The sequence below is a fragment of the Pogoniulus pusillus genome, chromosome 7 (genome assembly GCF_015220805.1).
Source record: "Pogoniulus pusillus isolate bPogPus1 chromosome 7, bPogPus1.pri, whole genome shotgun sequence".
Taxonomy (NCBI): domain Eukaryota; kingdom Metazoa; phylum Chordata; class Aves; order Piciformes; family Lybiidae; genus Pogoniulus; species Pogoniulus pusillus.
Genome location: NC_087270.1, coordinates 7,480,558 through 7,500,508, shown reverse-complemented (window position 1 = coordinate 7,500,508; position 19,951 = coordinate 7,480,558). Strand labels below are relative to the sequence as shown.

Here is a 19,951-nt window from a genome sequence, read left to right as displayed (position 1 = left end):
AACCATTCTAGATTATTATCAGAGTAGTCTGTAAACTAGATGCTCAGATGCAGCACTTGGAGCCCTGAAGAAGTTAAGCTAGACTGCTTCCTATCATCACACTGACCAGAGTTTTCAAAGAGGCTGTAACTCAGACCTTCTGTGGACATAGGCACAAATCTTTTCTCTGACTCATTTTATGTGTTGAAGTATGAAGGGTAGCAAAAAAACTGGCTACCCTGTTACTACACTGTTGAAGTTGAATCAGAAGGATAGCCAAACTCCATTGTGCTAATCCTCCTGCTTGTGGTTAAGGAACTCACCATAAACACATTAATAAATATGTAAAAAGTGAGGGCCAAGAGGATGGACTCAGGCTTCTCACAGTGATGCCCAATGACAGAACAAAGAGCAATGAGTGCAAGTTGAGGCAGAAGAAATTCCATGTAAACATGAGGAAAAAAATTTTTCACTGTGAAGGTGATGGAACACTGGAACAAGCTGCCATGGGGGGGGTGTGGAGTCTCCTCTAGACATATTCAAAAATACCTGGATGCATTCCAATGTGTTCTACTCTATAGGATCCTGCTGTGGCAGGTGGATTGGAATAGATGATCTTTCAAGGTCACCTCCAACCCCTAACATTCTGTCAGTTTATGAAGCACAGAATAGAAAAGCAATGTGTAAATTAAACTACCTGTAATAATAATTAGTTACAGCTCCTGCTTTCTCAGTGTTGTCTTCTTTCAATGCCTACAGCCATTGTTTGCTTGATATAGCATATACAGTATAGCAAGCAGTTGAGGGAAATTTCTGTTTGGTCTCCAGAGTCACTGGAAAATCCAGCAGGTATTTCCCTAAGCCATAAATCCAAACGCAAATTCCTGGTCTCTATAGCATATTAGGAAAAGAAGATAGAAGTATTCAGCAGATGTCTTAAATGCATTCAGATATCTCTTCTTTGGATTATGTTCTACCATGAACATTAACAGAGACACAATTCATACCAAGAAACATCCTTTCCCTGTGCTCTATGGATTTGAATACATATAGGAATTTGTTCTTGAGCCATACTACTAACATTCAAATCACATTCTATATTACTGTTACACCAAAAAGTGATCACAGAATCATCAATCATAGAATCAAGCAGGTTGGAAGAGACCTCCAAGATCATGCAGGCCAACAGAACAAGGGGACACAGTCTCAAGTTGTGCCAGGGGAAGTCTAGGCTGGATGTTAGGAGGAAGTTGTTGGCAGAGAGAGTGATTGGCATTGGAATGGGCTGCCCAGGGAGATGGTGGAGTCACCATCCCTGAAGGTGTTGAAGCAAAGCCTGGATGAGGCACTTAGTGCCATGGTCTAGTTGATTGGATAGGGCTGGGTGCTAGGTTGGTCTGGATGATCCTGGAGGTCTCTTCCAACCTGCTTGATTCTATGATTCTATGACCAGCTTTTCCTACAAGCACTCAATTTAGAGTTCCCATCTGCATGATTTTAAATGCAAGAAGAAGTCTAACACAGCTTTTATGGAATCAAACTGACAAAACTCAACCTATGTTAAAAAGGACAGCCAGGCTGCAAATAAGCTCAAACAAATCCCAATTTACTCTCTCCTTTAGGGTATTTATCACAACAGCCTGCCATCAATAAGATAGATGACTAGTCATTAAACTACTTCAGTGACAGTATTGCCTATTTTTGTCATCAGCAAAATGAGCTTCATTACAAGCTATTGCCAAATTAATCTGTCCATACACAGTGGGTGGGCTTGGGATAGTCTGACTAACTTAAGCTCCAAATGTTACCACTGAAGGAAAATAATCACAGCACTTGGAATTCTTTACTTAACTTTACAACCTACTTTTTCCTGTTCATAAATTTGGGGATTCCTACGACTAATATACCAGAAAACAACCACACCTCTCAGATGCTGCAGGCACTGGGAGCTCATTTCAGCTGTGCTCTCTATCTCAGGCAGTTGCCCCTCAGACATGGTCTCAAGATGCACTAATTTTGTAACCATACTCTTCAGATTTGCTAAAGCAAAAAGGGGGGGGGGGGGGAGGGGTGTGAAAAAGAGCAGCTTAACAGATTAGTCTATGTCTAACACTGATGTGCTGAACAGAAGAAATAAAGACTGTTTGCATGTGTGTTTCACTGGGTGGATGGGGTATCCATGCAACCTGCTGACGAGCCACAGTTGCATGTGGCTGGTTAATATGGAGTCAGACAGTTTCACCACTATTATCCAAGGCCTCTGTTGAGCTTAAGCAGCCTATTTGGCTACCACAGAGAGAGCCCAGCAGAGTTCAGCTCCTCTCTCCTACATTAGTGCTCAGGGTATCCTACAAGAGAAGATCACAAATGAATTGCACAGAAGAGGAGCAGAGAGGAGGTGCTTGAAGATTGTCTGTCAAACACACACTGAAGGAACAACAGAAGCAGTAAGTTGCACAAGACATCTCTCAGTCCCCACAATCCAGCTCATTGTCATTGGATGGAAGCCAGCTACCCTCTACCCAAATAGAGTAGCCCACATGTCCCATGGCTGAGGATAGCTTAGCTTTTCAACAGCCTAAGCTCACATTTCTTCCACAAAGCTGTTGCTCCTACCCTTTGCTCCTCCTCCATGCTCTAAATAAGTGAGAACATCGTGTCTGCACATGTGGTCTGGTGCTACACCAGCAATAGAAGCAGGCAAGCATGCATGACTAGGTGTCCTACATTTCCTACTGGTGCCTTGGGGCAATTTCCAGGTCAGTACATAGACCTTGTGCTCTTTAGAAGGCTCTCTGCTGACTATAAATGAAACATATAGTGCAATCTGCTCGCCTTGTGAGGACTCTAAATCTTCTGTAGTTGTTTGTATATTGGAAGTCTTCCTCTATAAAATTTTATTATGACATTAAAAGGCTTCAGAGTGAATTTAACATCTTAAACCTGCAATTTCATTCTTCTTTAAAACGAAAGTGTGGGACTTCAATGATGAGTTTATAAGTCCAGTTTAAAATATTATATTGTGAAGTGTTTATGTTAACTCTAAACCAAAATGTATTTCTTTACTAGGCAGAGGTCAAATGTAACCAAATGTATGAAATCAGAAAGAGAGCTGTTCAAGTATTAAAAAGCTACTTTTCTCTGGGTCACAAATGCAATCTACACCCTATTTTTTAGGCTAATTTAAAGAACAAATATTTTAAAAAATCACAATCACTAACTTTTTTCCTAAAAATCATAAGAGACAAAGCAAGGCTAGGGACAATAACTGAAGTCTTGTTATTATACCAAGACATTTGTTACAGCCCACTAATTAACATTATACAATATCTCTTCACTTCTTTTTAATTGAGATTCAGTTTGTCTTCCTTACATCTGAAGATATAGAATCATAGAATCAAGCAAGTTGGAAGAGACCTCCAAGATCATCCAGTCCAACCTAGCACCCAGCCCTAGCCAGTCAACTAGACCATGGCACCAATACGATAAACTGTAAAAGGTTAATACATCTCACAGTTATTTAGGACATAAATAGAAGGTGACATAAAGCCAAGTGACAAGTTATTTGTTCTTCACTTAAGACAGCTGAGCAGGAAGAAAGTCTCTTATGAATGACTGCTCAGTGTCTTGCACAATGTTTTATGATGGCCTGGTGAACATATATAAAAACAAAAATTAAAGAGTGTGCTAGTTTGAAGCTAGCTGGAATGTTTTGTTGAGAACTAGATCACAGGCTGTGAAAGGGAAACAATGGTGATATCTACTTCACTCATAGGCTTGCCGAGAGGTATAAGAGCAAGAATCCAAACATGGATAAGGTAGTCGCTCTCTGTTCAGGCTGTGGGCTGCACTTCTTCTCTCTCTAAACTAACCTGATGAATCCACCTGCTTCCTAATCCCCCTGGCTGACCCTCCATTCTTCCTTGTGCACAAGGCAACATCTGGGGTAAGGTAGAGAGGGGTGGGAGAAGGTGGAAGAGTGGTTGGGAGCCCCTCCTGGAGACTCAGGTTTCTGGGAGGGCTGTTGTGTTTCTGTATTCCCTTTTCCCTTGTCTATTTCTGTCTATGACTGTATAGACTGTAAATATCTGCTTGTATGTTGTGCTAGCTGTAAATGTAAGCGTCATTCAATTTCCAGAGCTGGCTGAGTCTAGTCTGGGTGATTTCTAAAGTGTGGGGGGGGCAGGGAACACCCACACCATCACAAAGAGCTTGATAAATTTTCATCTGAGAGTGTTATTTCCACTCTAGTTATCCAAATTCTCCACCAGATTCAATACCACATGCCATATTCTGGCTCTTGTTAGGTTCAGTACTACAATACCGTATCTACGTACCTCACAGTTAAAAATCTGTATCAGAATGTAATCAGTTTGGAAGGCAATGTTCCACCAACTGAGCACCATTTACTGCCCCTGGCCTGCAGAAGAATTACTGATGGTTTCAAGACAGCTTGCTTGCTCTCACCTCGTGGCCGCCTTGGTTTTCTTCACTTCAAGAAAAGGCTGGTGGCCTTAAAGAGCTAAAAAAAGGAAACAAGGAGGACAAAGCCTAGCTATAACATACAAAGAGAAGGAAAAATGCACTGCCCTGAGGAGTTGCACAAACACCAGGAGAGAAACAATGTAATTGGAAACACGCAGGACAAAAATGCAGCAGCAGCAGCATGTTCCCCAGCTAGGCAAGAACAGAGTAGTACAGACGGTGTAAACTGGATAAAGGAGAGAGGAGGTAGACAGTGAAAAAATCAACTTTACAAGAGCAATTAACAAGTATGGAATAATATGGTGTGCTGGTTTGAAGCTAGTGAGAATGTTTTGGTGAGAAGAACTAGGTTACAGGCTGTGGAAAGAAAACAATGGTGATGTCTACTTTGCTCACAATCTTGCTGAGGTATAGGAAAGAGAAATAAAAACATTAGATACCCGCTCTCGTTGGGGCTGCTGACTGAGCTGCATCTCTAACCTCCCCCTCCATTTTGGGCTAATCCACTTTGCTTCTTAACCCTTTGGCTGAACCTTCATTCTTCCTTGGGACTGGGGTAAGGTTGAGAGCAGTAGGGGGAAGGTGAGGGGACAGTTGGGAGCCCCTCCTGGGGACTCAGGTTTCTGGGAGGGCTGTTGTGTTTCTGTATTCCCTTTTCCCTTGTCTATTTCTGTATGTAACTGTATACACTGTAAATATCTGCTTGTATATTGTGCCAGCTGTAAATAATAAGCTTCATTCATATTTCCAGAGCTGGCTGAGTCTAGTCTGGGTGATTTCTAAAGTGTGGGGGGGTGGGGAACACCCAAATCATCACACATGGAGGTTGTAACAAGATGAGAGTCAGTCTTTTCTCCCTAGTATCAGGTAACACAGTAAGAGGAAATGGCCTGAAATTGTGCCAGGGGAGGTTCAGATTGCATATTAGGAACAATTTTTTAGTGAAAGAGTGTTCAGGCATTGGAATAGGTTGCTCAGCGAGATGGTGGAGTCATCATCCCTGGAGGTGTTCAAGAACCATGTGGACATGTCAGTCTGGGACATGGTTTAATGAATGTGGTGTTGTTAGGACAATGGTTGGACTCAATAATCTTAGAAGTCTTTCCCAACCAAAACAATCCTATGATTCTATGTCTAGTCATAACATTCCATCGATAGGAATAAAGCTGATAATGAGACAATTCTGTAACATATATTTACAAGTTGGCATTTAAAAGGAGTACACTTAAGAAGACATCTTAGAATTTAAAGGCTTGTTTGTGTCTTTTACAAAAACCCAAATTTAAAGACAAACACCAGAAAATGGAAAAAAAACCCCAACAAACATTTTTACAAAACCAGGCACTTTAACCAATTCAAATCAACATAAACCAGGAAATACAACATTCATTAACTTAATAATGTGTCAGCAATTTAATCACTTACAGGCTCTCCCCGATGTCCTTCCAGGCCTGGAGATCCAGGCTGTCCAACTTCTCCCTTTAGAATAAAAAATACATTAAAAACAAGCAAACAAACCACCCATTCATTTGCATGATAAAAACAATTGTTTCCAATAGTGAATTATTATCTTTAATGTAATTCAAATGTAAAACCAACACACATAATCAAGGCTTCATCAAACAAAGACCTCTTTAAACATTTTCAAACACCTTAAGAAGCATTGTCAGTCTGATACTCCATGCTGCATTCAATACACAGTTGTCAAACAGCTTGCAAAAAACATATGAGGGTGAGACAATTGGGGCTTGAATCGAGTCAGTCATCAGCAAGTTTGCAGATGACACTAAGCTAGGGGCAGATGTGACTGAGTTGGAAGGCAGAAGGGCTCTGCAGCGGGACCTTAACTGCCTGGACAGATGGGCAGAGTCCAGTGGGATGGGGTTCAATAGCTCCAAGTGCAGGGTGCTGCACTTTGGCCACAGCAACCCCATGCAGAGATACAGCCTGGGGTCAGAGTGGCTGGAGAGCAGCCAAACAGAAAGGGACCTGGGGGTGCTGATTGATACTCGCCTGAACATGAGCCAGCAATGTGCCCAGGTGGCCAAGAGAGCCAGTGGCATCCTGGCCTGCATCAGGAATGGTGTGGCCAGCAGGAGCAGGGAGGTCATTCTGCCCCTGTACTCTGCACTGGTTAGACTGCACCTTGAGTACTGTGTTCAGTTCTGGGCCCCTCAATTTAAGAAGGACATTGAGATGCTTGAACATCTACAGAGAAGGGCAATGAAGCTGGTGAAAGGCCTTGAGCACAAGCCCTATGAGGAGAGGCTGAGGGAGCTAGGATTGTTTAGCCTGGAGAGGAGTAGGCTCAGGGAAGACCTTGTTGCTGTCTCCAACTGCCTGAAGGGTGGTTGTAGCCAGGAGGAGGTTGCTCTCTTCTCTCAGGTTAGACCAATAGCAAAGCTTCTGAAGACTTTGGCAAGATATTCATATATATTTGTACATACCTTGAAACCAGGACTTCCAGGTAATCCATCTTTCCCACTTCTGCCAGGGTCTCCCTGTGGAAAGGGTTAACAGTCATCTGTTGGCCAATTAACAAGCAAAAGCTAAAGGCAAATCGTTCTCACAATACTTACGGATCGCCCAGGCATTCCTGGGAACCCTGGATCACCTTTTTCTCCTTTTGAACCCTGGGAAATACAGCAAATGAAAAGTTATGCTCAACATTTATCCTAGAAATTCAGTATATTTAATCTACAATTCATGTATGTTACATCTTATTTGGAAAATGATCTGGTTCTTTCTTACCACAAGTCAATTCAGAATTACAAGGCCAAGTGCAGGGTTCTGCACTTTGGCCTCAACAACCCCAAGCAGGGCTACAGGCTGGGGACTGAGTGGCTGGAGAGCAGCCAGGAGGAAAGGGACCTGGGGGTACTGGTAGAGAGTAGACTAAAGATGAGCCAGCAGTGTGCCCAGGTGGCCAAGAGAGCCAATGGCATCCTGGCCTGCATCAGGAACAGTGTGGCCAGTAGGACATGGGAGGTTATTCTGCCCCTGTACTCAGCACTGCTCAGGCCACACTTTGAGTGCTGTGTCCAGTTCTGGGCTCCTCAATTCAAGAGAGATGTTGAGGTGCTGGAAGGCATCCAGAGACAGGCAACGAAGCTGGTGAGGGGCCTGGAACACAAACCCTATGACGTTTGGGGGAGCTGGGGTTGTTTAGCCTAGTGAAGAGGCGGCTCGGGGGCACCTCATTGCTGTCTACAACTACCTGAAGGGAGGCTGTAGCCAGGTGGGGGTTGGTCTCTTCTCCCATGTGACCAGAAACAGAACAAGGGGACACAGTCTCAAGTTGGGCCAGGGGAAGTCTAGGCTGGATGTTAGGAGGAAGTTGTTGGCAGAGACAGTGATTGGCATTGGAATGGGCTGCCCAGGGAGGTGGTGGAGGCACCATCCCTGGAGATGTTCAAGAAAAGCCTGGCTGAGGCACTTAGTGCCATGGTCTAGTTGACTGGCTGGGGCTGGGTGCTAGGTTGGCCTGGATGATCTTGGAGGTCTCTTCCAACCTGCTTGATTCTATGATGATTCTACCCTCTGTTACAGAAACACAAATATGCTCCAAAATACAGAAATGTGAACACAGGCTCTCTTTCAAATTGCTTAAAAGTCTAGAACAATAAACACAGGAAGAAAATTGTTAACACTGGATGAACAAAATATGTTCTCTATAATAGAAATATTTACACAGAAACATATGCTGCTTTATATGAGTTATGGATTAAAACAACATCTCTCTTGCAGGCCACTGTCAGCCTCACTCCATTCGAGTGCTTGTCTCCTCTCACTCCTTCCTCCTCTCCTTCTCTCCCATTCATCTGTATGGTTCATGTACATTGCTATGTAAAAAGTACAGGCTTCTTTGCAATAAAAGTATTACCTATACTCCACATTAAAGGTGTAGACATACTTTAAAAAATGTATTTATAAGCATTTTGTGTTATGCTAAAATGAATTTTAACAGAAGGATGAAGAGACTTCAAATATCCAGCTATGCTGAGCATGAGTTTGATATTGCTTAACAAGTATATTCAGGAACTTCAGTGGATTTTTTTCTGAGCTAGGACTGCAGAACTAAATTCTCTATCATTGCACCAAGTATAGAAATATAAATTGTATAGGACTGGATGACAGTGCCCAGATGCTGGCAGCAAGGGCTGCAAGGGCTGCCTCTGTGAGGAGACACAGTCAACTGCAGACAGGTTTGGAGGATGGTGTTTCAGGCTTTGTCTTTTTTGTCACTACCAAAATCTATTTTAGTTGTGTCCTGGTTTTAGTTAGGCCAGAACTAATTCAGCAATTTCACTTTTAAGCTGAGTCTTTTCAAAGTAGCTGCACTTCCTGCAGTTAACAGCATGTTTTCACTGACAGTGTCTGGTTCTACAAGTGATAACACTTGATGTTTCTAGTTAGTACCAAAGATTGGTATTGAGGCCAAGGTCTTGCATACCATGCTAGGGGTGAGGTGTAAAAGGTTCTATCTGCAGGAAGGAGCAGACAGTTCAGGGTGACCCTAAACTGACCAACAAGGATTCCATTCTATATTCAGTATAAAGCTGAGGGATCCCATGCATCAAATTCTCTTCTTCAATGTCCACCATCCAAGAGAGGACTCTGTCCATTTTGCTTCAGTCCCAATCCATGCATTCCTGAATCCAGTTCCAGAATCTGTCTCCTGGAACTGGTTCCAATCTACTGCTGGGTCCTGTCTGGGACATCTGCCACAGCATCAGTGTTGATGGTGACAAAATTGCCATGAGGGGGGTTGGGTTTGATAGTAGTTTTGAACTTCTCTATATTTTATTTTGTTGTTATAATTTTTCATTAAAGTAGTTTTAATTCTCTAGTTCTTAAATGTCTCTCCCTTACTCTCATTTTTCTTCCCTTTGGGAAGGGACAGGAGTTAATAGAGAGTATCTGTCATTCATTCAGTGGCTGCCTTTGACAATTTGGCAATAAATTAAATTCATTTTCCCCAAGTTGAGTCTGTTTGGCCTACAGCAGTGAATGGGAGATGATCTCCCTTCTCCTTATACGGACCTACTAGCTTTTCTACCCCTCTGCTTTTCAGAAGGGGAAATTAGGAAGTGGCTGGGGACGACATACAGGCAGTCAGCCAGCCAAGATCCCCCCACCATAGATAGCAATACCATTTTATGATTCCAGATTTACTTGCCTTTTTGCCATATATTCCTGGCACTCCTTGATCTCCTTTAGGACCCCTTTCTCCCTAGACACAATGTATGTAAATAAGTTAAAGTTTAGAAATGGAAGTACTTATATACATGTACAAATACATAGCAGACAAAGAGCTCTACTTGATATAAAAAATATGCTAAAGACACTAAAAGCAAATCTTAAACTTTCTAAGTCTTCTAGAGGGGAAGCCCAGAATGTCCAACACTGCTGGGGAGACAATCTGCTGCTCCCAGACTTAATGCCTCTATTTCCAATGGAAAGCACTCAGTATAAATAGGCACTTAGGTGAAAATTCAGCTCTTTGAAATGTGCTGCACTCCTCTGAAGACCTTAGTTGAAAAGTTTAAAAACACAATTTTGGAAAAACTAAGTAAATTCAGTCGAGTACTAGCACAAAAGAGCTACAAATGATGTTTTGGGGGAATATATATATGAAACAAACTCATAGGGTTAGACCAGAATTACCCTTCAAAATACTGCCACTTAAAATGAGTTAACTCAAGAAAATGATATAATTATATAATTTTATGACCAAGGAGGTGGTGGAGTCACTGTCCCTGGAGGTGTTCAAGAAAAGATTGGCTGAGGCACTTAGTGCCATGATCTAGATGACTGGCTAGGGCTGGGTGCTAGGTTGGACTGGATGATCTTGGAGGTCTCTTCCAACCTGGTTGATTCTATGATTCTTTGATTAATTGTGTTAAGAAGGTGCTAAGTAGCAGTAAAACCCAAGTTCAAAATAATTAACATATAATCCCACAGAACAAAACAAAGTTTCCCTTGCTTAATGAAATCTCATGGCATGTACCTTCCCTTAGCTTCAGCTTCATATCTATTGATTTCATGTAGGTCACCAAATGCAATGACATAATAGTGTAAACAATCTCATCTTCCCTTTAAAAGAAGCTGAAATACATGAATATTGTAATAAGAAATATTTAACTTCAACCTTTGGTGCTGGCATCCCATGTAATCCAGGAAAACCAGGTAGCCCACTGTCACCCTAAAAGAGCAAACATGTGTTTAATCCTTTTATCTAACATAAAGCAATGTAGTATAATAAGCAGAAATATAGTATAACAACATTTATGTTCTCAATGATCAACAATAATGCTATATTTTGCCATATCAGCTAAATAACATGGGTATGCTGGCTGATGGTCCAATACTCTGATAATCTTACCATCCATTCTTAATTCCCAAAGAATAAGGAAATCTCCTATATCCAGGATAGTTTTGCCACTATATCTTACTGAAAATATCAAAGACCTACTAACCCTGTCAAATTTCTCATCAGCTTGCTTTGGCTGAGTGAAGCATTAAAAAAGAAGGTATTAAGTACTTTCTCTAAAAAATTGTGGCCATTTCAGCTAGATTTCTAGCTCAGATATTAAATATATATATATCAGAACAGAGAAACTTAGAAGTGTAAGCTCTGAGTGGAGAGGTGAACATTCTAGGCATAGGCCACATCATGGCAATGATGGATAAGATAGTTTCATTGGAGCATCAAGAGCTTTATGTCTGGAAGCACAGCGTGGATCTTCTCCTTGCTGCTTCTGCTGCACTGGCTGCTATCTTCCCCCACTACTGTTTTGGCTCTGCAGCTTTTGCTGCCGCTTGAGCCCTTCCCCATCTTCCTTAAGGTTATTATATTTCTGTAGTAGTTTATTCTCCTCATACTGTTATATTTAGACTATAAGAAATACAATTTCATTTTTCCTGACTTTCCAAAAATCCATGTTGTAATGAGTTTATTCTACCAGGGGAGGGATCCACCCTAACCCAGGACAAAAATAAACAAAATGAGCTCACAACACACTAATAACGTTGACATTTTGACAAGGAAATTCTCACTTCAGTGATAGAATGAATCCGGATAAGGGGAATAGAAAACACAAGACAAAAACATGAGCTCTTTTTATTGTCCTCACAAGTGTCAGATATCAGGAACTCCAAGACACTTATCTGACAATTTGTCTGTAAGCTCCCAAGAGCAATCACAAGAAAAGGATGTATTATAATCTGATACTACCTGAAACAACAAAACCAAGCTAGTTGCTTGCTTCAGTAGACAGGATCTACTTCACTCAGGACAAAGAGCCAATCACCATTATGATTTTGGACAATGACAATGTTTTCTCTCTATCAATATCAAAGTTTATACTGAGTAATATATTTCAATCTGTTTAATACAATTCAGTCATAAAGGAGTAAGAGTAAACTATGCTCAGGCACAAGCCCTACGAGGAGAGGCTGAGGGAGCTGGGGGTTGTTTAGCCTGGAGAAGAGGAGGCTCAGGGGGGACCTCATTGCTGTCTACAACTACCTGAAGGGAGGCTGTAGCCAGGTGGGGGTTGGTCTCTTCTCCCAGGCAACCAGCAATAGAACACGGGGACACAGTCTCAAGTTGTGCTGGGGGAAGTCTAGGCTGGATGTTAGGAGGAAGTTGTTGGCAGAGACAGTGATTGGCATTGGAATGGGCTGCCCAGGGAGGTGGTGGAGTCACCATCCCTGGAGGTGTTCAAGCAAAGCGTGGATGAGGCACTTAGTGCCGTGGCCTGGTTGACTGGCTAGGGCTGGGTGCTAGGTTGGCCTGGATGATCTTGGAGGTCTCTTCCAACCTGCTTGATTCTATGATTCTAAGAATAGAGCCTTGCCCTCTGGCCAGAAGTAGTGACTCAATTATTGGATAAACTAAAACATTTGGCACTGGAAACAGTTTTAAATTAGTTGCTAGAGAAACTTTACAAGTAACAACAAAATTAAGAGACAAAAATTGGACTGAATCATCAGGAAAAAAATTCTAATGGCAAGATCTTTTATAGTGGAAGAAGTGCTCTAAAACAGCGGTGGAAGCCCTATTTCTTGGCACATTTTAAACGAGGCTGGACTGAACATTAGGAAATATTCTATCTGTTACAACCCTGCATGACCAAGAGTAGAGTATTTTTCATCATCAGGATTGCACTTTCCACATGTGGCCCTTCTGCACTGACTGATCCATTAGGTAAATTTAAGAACACTAAGCACAGGACACATAAGCACATTTTTCAGCTCTAATTATGCAATGAGAAATCTGCTCCACTGAAAACAAAATATGACTCTATCACAAAGAACTTAGAACTTTACTAAACATGGGGCAGAAGTGTGATGGGAAATATGTAAATACATGTGGGCATGGATCTTTACCTATCAGTGAGAGCTGCCAATAAGTAAAGGCTAGTTTATTCACTGTGTATACAGGAGATGGAGATTTGAGTTCATGCTGATTACCAGAAGAGTTATATATAAGCTTCTACATTTGTCTGCAGCTCCAAGCTTCTGGCTACACCTCAGCTAGAAGTAACAAAAAAGGCAAACAAAATTAAAAAGCTTTGGTTTCAATCAGCCAATGTATTCTGATTAAAAGTGGCTTCCAAAAAAATTCCTACCTCGCTTGCCTGTATGTTCAATTAAAGTGAAAAGAGTTAGAAAGAAACAACAGATATCCAACAGATATCTATATTGTGTTTCCAGGTACCCAGATTTAAACATGCTTTCTAAAGATAAATTATTCAGTGCAATAAAGGTGTTGCTGGCAGTGCTAAAGCCTACATAAAATAAAGCAGACCAGATTTAGAACTGAAGTTACACTCTAAATTTAGGATTCTTATTCCTTCTTTATTACCTTTTAGCAAACAATTCCCACAGAAGCCTCATGTGAAAATATTGATAGCATGAATTCTACAAACAAAAATTACAGATGTTAAGAGTAAAATTTTATCTACCACCCCTTATTAGTTTTTTTTTTTTACCTTAGCCCCATCTTTCCCTGGCTCTCCCTTGATACCTGGTAAGCCACGAGGTCCCTAAAAGAGAAAAAAAATTAAATCCACCTCAATATTAGTAAAATCTAATACAAAATAAACACAGGAATGTAATACAGCATGACCCACAAACTGATGTATCAACTGCCTTATCATATTTTCTTAACTGGATAGAAAAGCAATACCAAGCATGAAATGCATTGGACATGTATGAATATGGCACACTATCATCACACATGACTGGGGAACATTAAAACAATTCTTCTCTTGTAAGGAAGGACCAACTCAGGACAAAAAGACACCACAGCCTCTACCAGTCCAGAGATGTCCTGTTCCTTTCAAATGTCTATCAGACAGCCTTCACATAGGTCACGTTAAAGGCTTGCTCTTGGTCCCAGCATGGTGTCAGATATTTAATTCAACAAATTACTAAGTCCCTGATTATGCAGTCTGACAGGATCATGCCACAAGTAAAATACAGCATTAGTTTCCATTAACTGCCCCATTAAGGGCTACTATACTAATGAAATAAGAATATGAATTCTCTATCATCCTGGGCTTTATCTGGAACATTCTTTTGAGTGATCACCATGACAAGACTTAGATCACTGTTACTGAGTCATAAAAAACATAGAAGGAAATATTGTTTGACTTCTGGATCAGGATGAAAATGTCTATAGCCCCAGCTGAGTTCTGCTCCTCCAGGCCTTACCCAGCAACCATAAGATCTACATTCTAATCACCAGCTTACCTACAAATCCCAAAGTCACATGAATTCCAAAGCAACTCCCCCAAGGATGGCCCCTGAGTTCATGCCATCCTTTGAGCTCTTTTCACTCCCCACACCTCGTAGCCGAGTGCCAAGCAACGGATACTGGGAGAAAGTTGGTGAGATTTGTCTCAAATTTTCAAATTCAAGGAATGGAATGGAAACTTACTTGAACCCCTGGAGATCCTGGGACACCTGGAGTTCCTGCTGATCCCTGATATCCCTAAGGAAAAGAAACCAGGACTTGTGACTCTTTATAATGGATAGTTACAAATTCACAAACACCTGTTTAGTAAAGAACAGTCCTCCTGGATACTGGGGAACTGTTGCCACAACTCTGTCAGTTTAGGTCACAAATTTTAGTAACTGCTGTCACAGTCATACCCCTGAGATTTAGATTTCAGCTTTCAGAAGCTTTCATCTCTGCATCTGATTTTTGCAGCTTCCAGACTGCATGCTACAATCCATTCTTTCAGAACCATTAAGTGAGAATGCAACAAATATTGTCTATTCCAATGGAAAAAATGAGCTGCTAAGAATATTTTTGGTTGGTTGGGTTTGTCTTTTTTTTTTTTTTTTTGAGAAAATATACAAAACAAGACCAGAAATTGTCCAATAAAAGTTTGATGTTGTCTCAGACACTTTAACAGGCAGCCCAAACTAAATTTGATAAGTCTCCAAAATATACTACCCAATTGCAAATAGCCAAATTTAGATCTTGATTTGAGCTGTAAGAACTAATATTTCTATTTTCAAATGAGTTTCAGTACAAAATTTAATGGGGAGATTTCAACACTGGTAAAAAAAAAGAGCTAACACAAAACCTTTTCAATTCATGCAAGATAATTTGTATGCCTGATTTCTTATTTAAATCAGTCAGAGTTTCCTGGGAATAAGAAACAGCTAAAATTATTTGCTGAGTTAGATACAAAAGTCCTTGCTGTGCCCTCTTCCCAAAAGCTATTTGAGCAGATGCCCAAAGAGACAGCTGGTAATGTTTAGTATAGAAGTAAACAGAATTCTAGGTCTCTGTCATACATGGATCCTTTATCAAGCATTTCACTTTCAGTGCTCAAGGCAGTTTTAGCAAAATCAGCTTTAACTGTAGGAGGTGCAGCATTCCCTGATTACTTAAAGGCCCTCCTTGGTAACTGAAACAATTCACTAAGGAAAAAAAAAGGCCTTTAAAAGTTTACCCTTTCATTGCCCCTCAAAAAGAAACCCCAAAACTAAAAGCAACTAAAAATTGCCTGACTTTCTATACAATTCTATATAAATAAATTTTTATTTCAATTTTTTAGATCTCAAAAATGCAACTTCACCTCCCTTCCCTTCTGAGTAGCACAAGAAGTCGAGGAGGACAACTCACAATATGAATGGAGGGTGGCAGAAAGGTTTTCAGAGAGCTGGATCTTGCAATGTGATTTTGAAGCAAATCAAACACATAGTCATTGTGTTTGTTTAATGGAGAGGTGAAACTAAAGATTCCAAAGGAAATGCACAGAAAGTCACAAAAATAAGAATCACTGCGTGGCACAAGTAAGGTAGCAGTTGTTTGGACAAGTTAAAAGAAACTGCCTATAAATAACTAAAACTGACTTGCAGAGAACCTCATTTCCCAGTACAGAATCTGTATGTGAACGCCTACAATTTTTTGGCACTTATGTCAGCTCAAGTCCTCTTTCCCTAACATCAAAGCCTGCAGTAGGAGTACATACGTGATGGACATACATCTGCTCCAGGAACAGCTGTGCTGTAGCTAATATTTTATGTAAATGGAAAGAAGTGAAAATTCCCTTCTCAATTGACACAGACATGTTCACTGTCAAACAAGGTGAAAGCACTGAATTTGCTACCAAAAGAGAATTCCTTTTATTTTGATTTGGTCTTGTCTCACAAGCTTGCAGAAGACACACAAATGGTGTGAAAGATATTATGCTAACCCTGAATTTGATGCTTGGTTTTGAATATAGCTGTCTAGACATTCCTGTCAACATTCCCTAGACATTCCCTGAGTGTTAGAAGATAATGGTACAAAACACTTGGAAGGCATTCATCCATTTGAAGCAGAGAAAATATCTTAGAGCATAAGAACACCTCTTAGCATCTGTTAACAAATGCATTAATTTAGACACCCAGTGTCTCTGCACACAGGAAACACTACAGCTAGGTGTCCTAAACTGGGTCCCACCTATCAAGTGTTGTCAGTTAGCACCACTCCACAGTACCTGGTTTATATCCTCATTCATTATTTTACACCAGTGCCACTGAAATGAGGATTAAGGAAAATCTCACGTTCAATTTGTTGTTTGTATTGCTAAATCTCCAGTGCCTGAATATCTGTAAAGTCATAAATAGCAAGATACTGAGGTGGTTTTGTACCAGATGGCTGGGTATTTTAAAAAGTCACAGATAAAATGGAACTTTGGAATTGAAAGAAAACAGCACTAATTTACAAAGAATTCTAAGAAGGAAAGTTGAACAGACTTCTTAAGCCAAAGAACTTACATAAAGGACACCAGCAAATTAGCAATACTGTCTTTGCAAGTGAATTAGGAGCCCTGTCAGAAAAAGAAAGTTAACCTGTAAGGGAAAAAAACCTTAGCAAGTAGGTCATATGACAAGTGTTGACTCCAAAGACTTTTTAGATGCGACAGCAGAGTCACATTCAGAAGTTTATCTTTAACACACTTGCATGCCTAAAGGACAAGAGTCCACATCACATTAGACAAATGCTAAATAATAAAAATAGAGGGTGTACTGAAAAGGCAATGACAACTACACTGCACACTTCCTTACCCAAAAGCTTTTGGAATCACTGAATGCCACAGGCTTCAGTACCATAGGCATCAGAAGAAGAGATGGGGCGAATGCCTGATGCAAGCGATTCCAATCCATTTATTGCATTCCAAACATGTGTTTCTATACCTTTCATCTGAAGGCTACAAATTGTATTAAACTGAAATTGGTTACATGTATTTGGGTTAGAAATTACATACTAATTAGCATAGACATACATCATATTCTCTCAACAACATCCACATTGTGTCTAAGCAGAGATAGGAGAAAACCACAGGCTCCAGCCTTACATTTGTTTGTATTTGTTACACCATTCTCTAAGGTCATTCCAACCTTCTATTTTATCTCAACTCAGCACTTACTGAGCTCGTGCACTCTCACCTGCCCATGGCTTATGTTCCAGTGTATCAAATTCCAATAGCTGTACCACTCCAACATTTAATATTACTATACCCAACAGCTGAACGACATAAATGACAAAGCCATGACCAACAGGACTACTTGGGAAAGAGAGGAAGAAGCAAAAATGTACAACTTGACTAGGAAATAACCAAGGATCAACACTAACAGTGTAAAGATATTTAAGGACTGCAAACACTAAGTAAATAGAACTCTTTAGGGTGATGTGAGTAAGCATCAGAAAACTAAAGTGAGAAAGAAAAATTTGACTAAGTGAGGTCTGTGGACCTCTTGCAGAGTTCTCTTGCAGAAAATCTTTAGTAGACTAAGCACAATTATCTAAAGCCTTAGAAGTGCTCAAACTTTTTTCATTAAATATATTACATCTTAAAGGACAGAAATTCTTACAGCTATTCAAACATGTATATAGGCCTATACCCAAATTTGCAGTCATGCTATGACCTTCTCCCTCCCTGAAAACACTAGTAACTGTTTGAAGTATTTAAATGAAGCCTTTCTCTGAGAAGTGGTTTATTATCATCTAATGTTTTTGCCTCAGGTCCTCCCTTGCCCTTTTCTCAAGGAGGTTTTTTTTTTTTCACCTTAATAGCAACCAATTTTCTGTAACATCTTACCATGTCTGTACCCATTCACCTAGTGCTCCTCCTTTTCCTGCCCCTTTAGAGATGTAGATGTATCAGCTGCTCTTCTCCAGAAGGACTTTTTTAGAAGTCATGCCTTACTCTAGGACTCTCTTAAGCGAAGAACTGGGAAGCTCAGAACAAGTGTCATCTTCTCTCCCCTCCCTCTGTTAAATAATGCATCCCTGTGGAAGGATTTCTTATGACATCTGTTTCTGCAGGCTACCAGAATTGTCTCTGGAGTTAAGTCTCACTGTCTGCACATGCCAAAACATAAAAATAAAGGGCAGATCCAGCATTTTCTGTTCAGTCTGCTCTATGTGAACCTGCTTCAGCAGGAGGGTTGGACTAGATGATCTCCAGAACTCCCTTCCAACCCTCACTATTCTATGATTAGATCACACTGATAACTAAAGCAGTAAGTCTCAGTGAAGCCATTACATGCTGGTATGAGATGGTCAGAATGGAGCAAATGTATTTCCTCTAAGAGTAACAAGGTCACACTGTTACTTAAGATTATGTATTTTTTCTGGAAGTGGGAGCAGCATTTTACAGCTGAATTATCAACTGTGTCTCTGGAAAGTTTCCTGAGAAAAGAAACTGCAGAGTTTACACAAACATAAATCCCCAGGCAAACCCTCCAAAAGCACAACTAAGTCCAAGCACACATGAAATTATTACCCATTTTTATCACAAAAGGACTATTGAAATCGCTGGCCATTGCCATTGTGCCTTTAGTTGGTCACTGAATATTAAACTCTCGATAGTATCACTGTGATAATGGCCAATAACTTTACAAAAAGTAACACTGGAATAATCAGAAATTACTTAAGGGCAGCTCTTCATATCTTATGAATGTTGTATCTGTAAAGTCAGGTTCACTAAATAACTTTTAAACTGCTAATTGTTTGTGGACACCATCAACACAAGATAGGTGGTTCCAAACTTCCATGAACGGAACTAGATGGAACACTGAACAATTGTCTAGTTTCACCAGCCATGTGGTCTAAGGTTCAAAACTGACAAATAAGTGTATTCTTACATTTCTTTTGGTAGACCAACAACTGTCACCTCTATCAAACAAAAGTGATCAATGCATAAACTGTGCATTTATTTTTCCCCTTAACTTGAGGTTTCTCCCAGTACGTACGAAGCATCTTTTGGAATGAAAAACAGCTTCGTCACCACACCGTCAGGCTGCTGGGCACTCTCAAGGCAAGCAACCACATCAGCTGCTTCTTTTTGATTAATAATGCCCATTGAAAGGAGTTCCAATTAAGATTGGAATAATAATTTTATCCTTGTGCTTATTTAGCAGTACGATTCCTCCTGACAAGACAGTTTAATCATTCCAACTCCCAAATGACATTTTTCATGGGGGAAAAAAAAATTTACATATTATGCTTCTCATTTTTTGTGCTTTTCTCCAGTTATTTTATCATATGTGAATATGGAAAATAAAGAGGTGGGAATTAAAGGGAAAAAACAAATAATCCATAAACAATACCATTAAAAAAATAATTAAAGCATGAATGAAAATGAGTCAGGTTTATATGCACATACTCAAGTATTAAAATAAACAATTTTACTAGGTATCACCAGGTGAATTATTATTTGCTGGTAATACTGAAGATATTAATGAGAACTGTTTTGAATGTTTATGGGCTAAAACTAAATTTAATTATTACAACAATAAACTAAATGTTCTTTGATGTTTCACTTTAAAAAAACAGCCACACATAGCAATATAAATGCATGCTTAAAATCTTTCTCAAGAGAAGAAATATTTTGTTGACCAGCTACACTGTTACAAGAAAATGAATACCAGATAGGCAGACTGGAATAACTTTAGAGAACATAAAAAATGT

The 19,951-nt window shown here is 40.2% G+C and overlaps 1 protein-coding gene across 1 annotated transcript in view; it reads right to left on the bottom strand.

Moving 5' to 3' along the window:
• Positions 1 to 19,951, bottom strand: part of COL21A1 (collagen type XXI alpha 1 chain) — a 110,193-nt gene that overhangs the window by 22,501 nt on the left and 67,741 nt on the right. The window contains exons 13-19 of the mRNA XM_064146744.1: positions 14,414 to 14,467; positions 13,464 to 13,517; positions 10,616 to 10,669; positions 9,644 to 9,697; positions 7,044 to 7,097; positions 6,912 to 6,965; positions 5,890 to 5,943 (exon numbers count right to left, since the gene is read on the bottom strand). Coding sequence (XP_064002814.1) covers positions 5,890 to 5,943; positions 6,912 to 6,965; positions 7,044 to 7,097; positions 9,644 to 9,697; positions 10,616 to 10,669; positions 13,464 to 13,517; positions 14,414 to 14,467 — 378 coding nt within the window. The remainder of the gene's footprint in view (positions 1 to 5,889; positions 5,944 to 6,911; positions 6,966 to 7,043; positions 7,098 to 9,643; positions 9,698 to 10,615; positions 10,670 to 13,463; positions 13,518 to 14,413; positions 14,468 to 19,951) is intronic.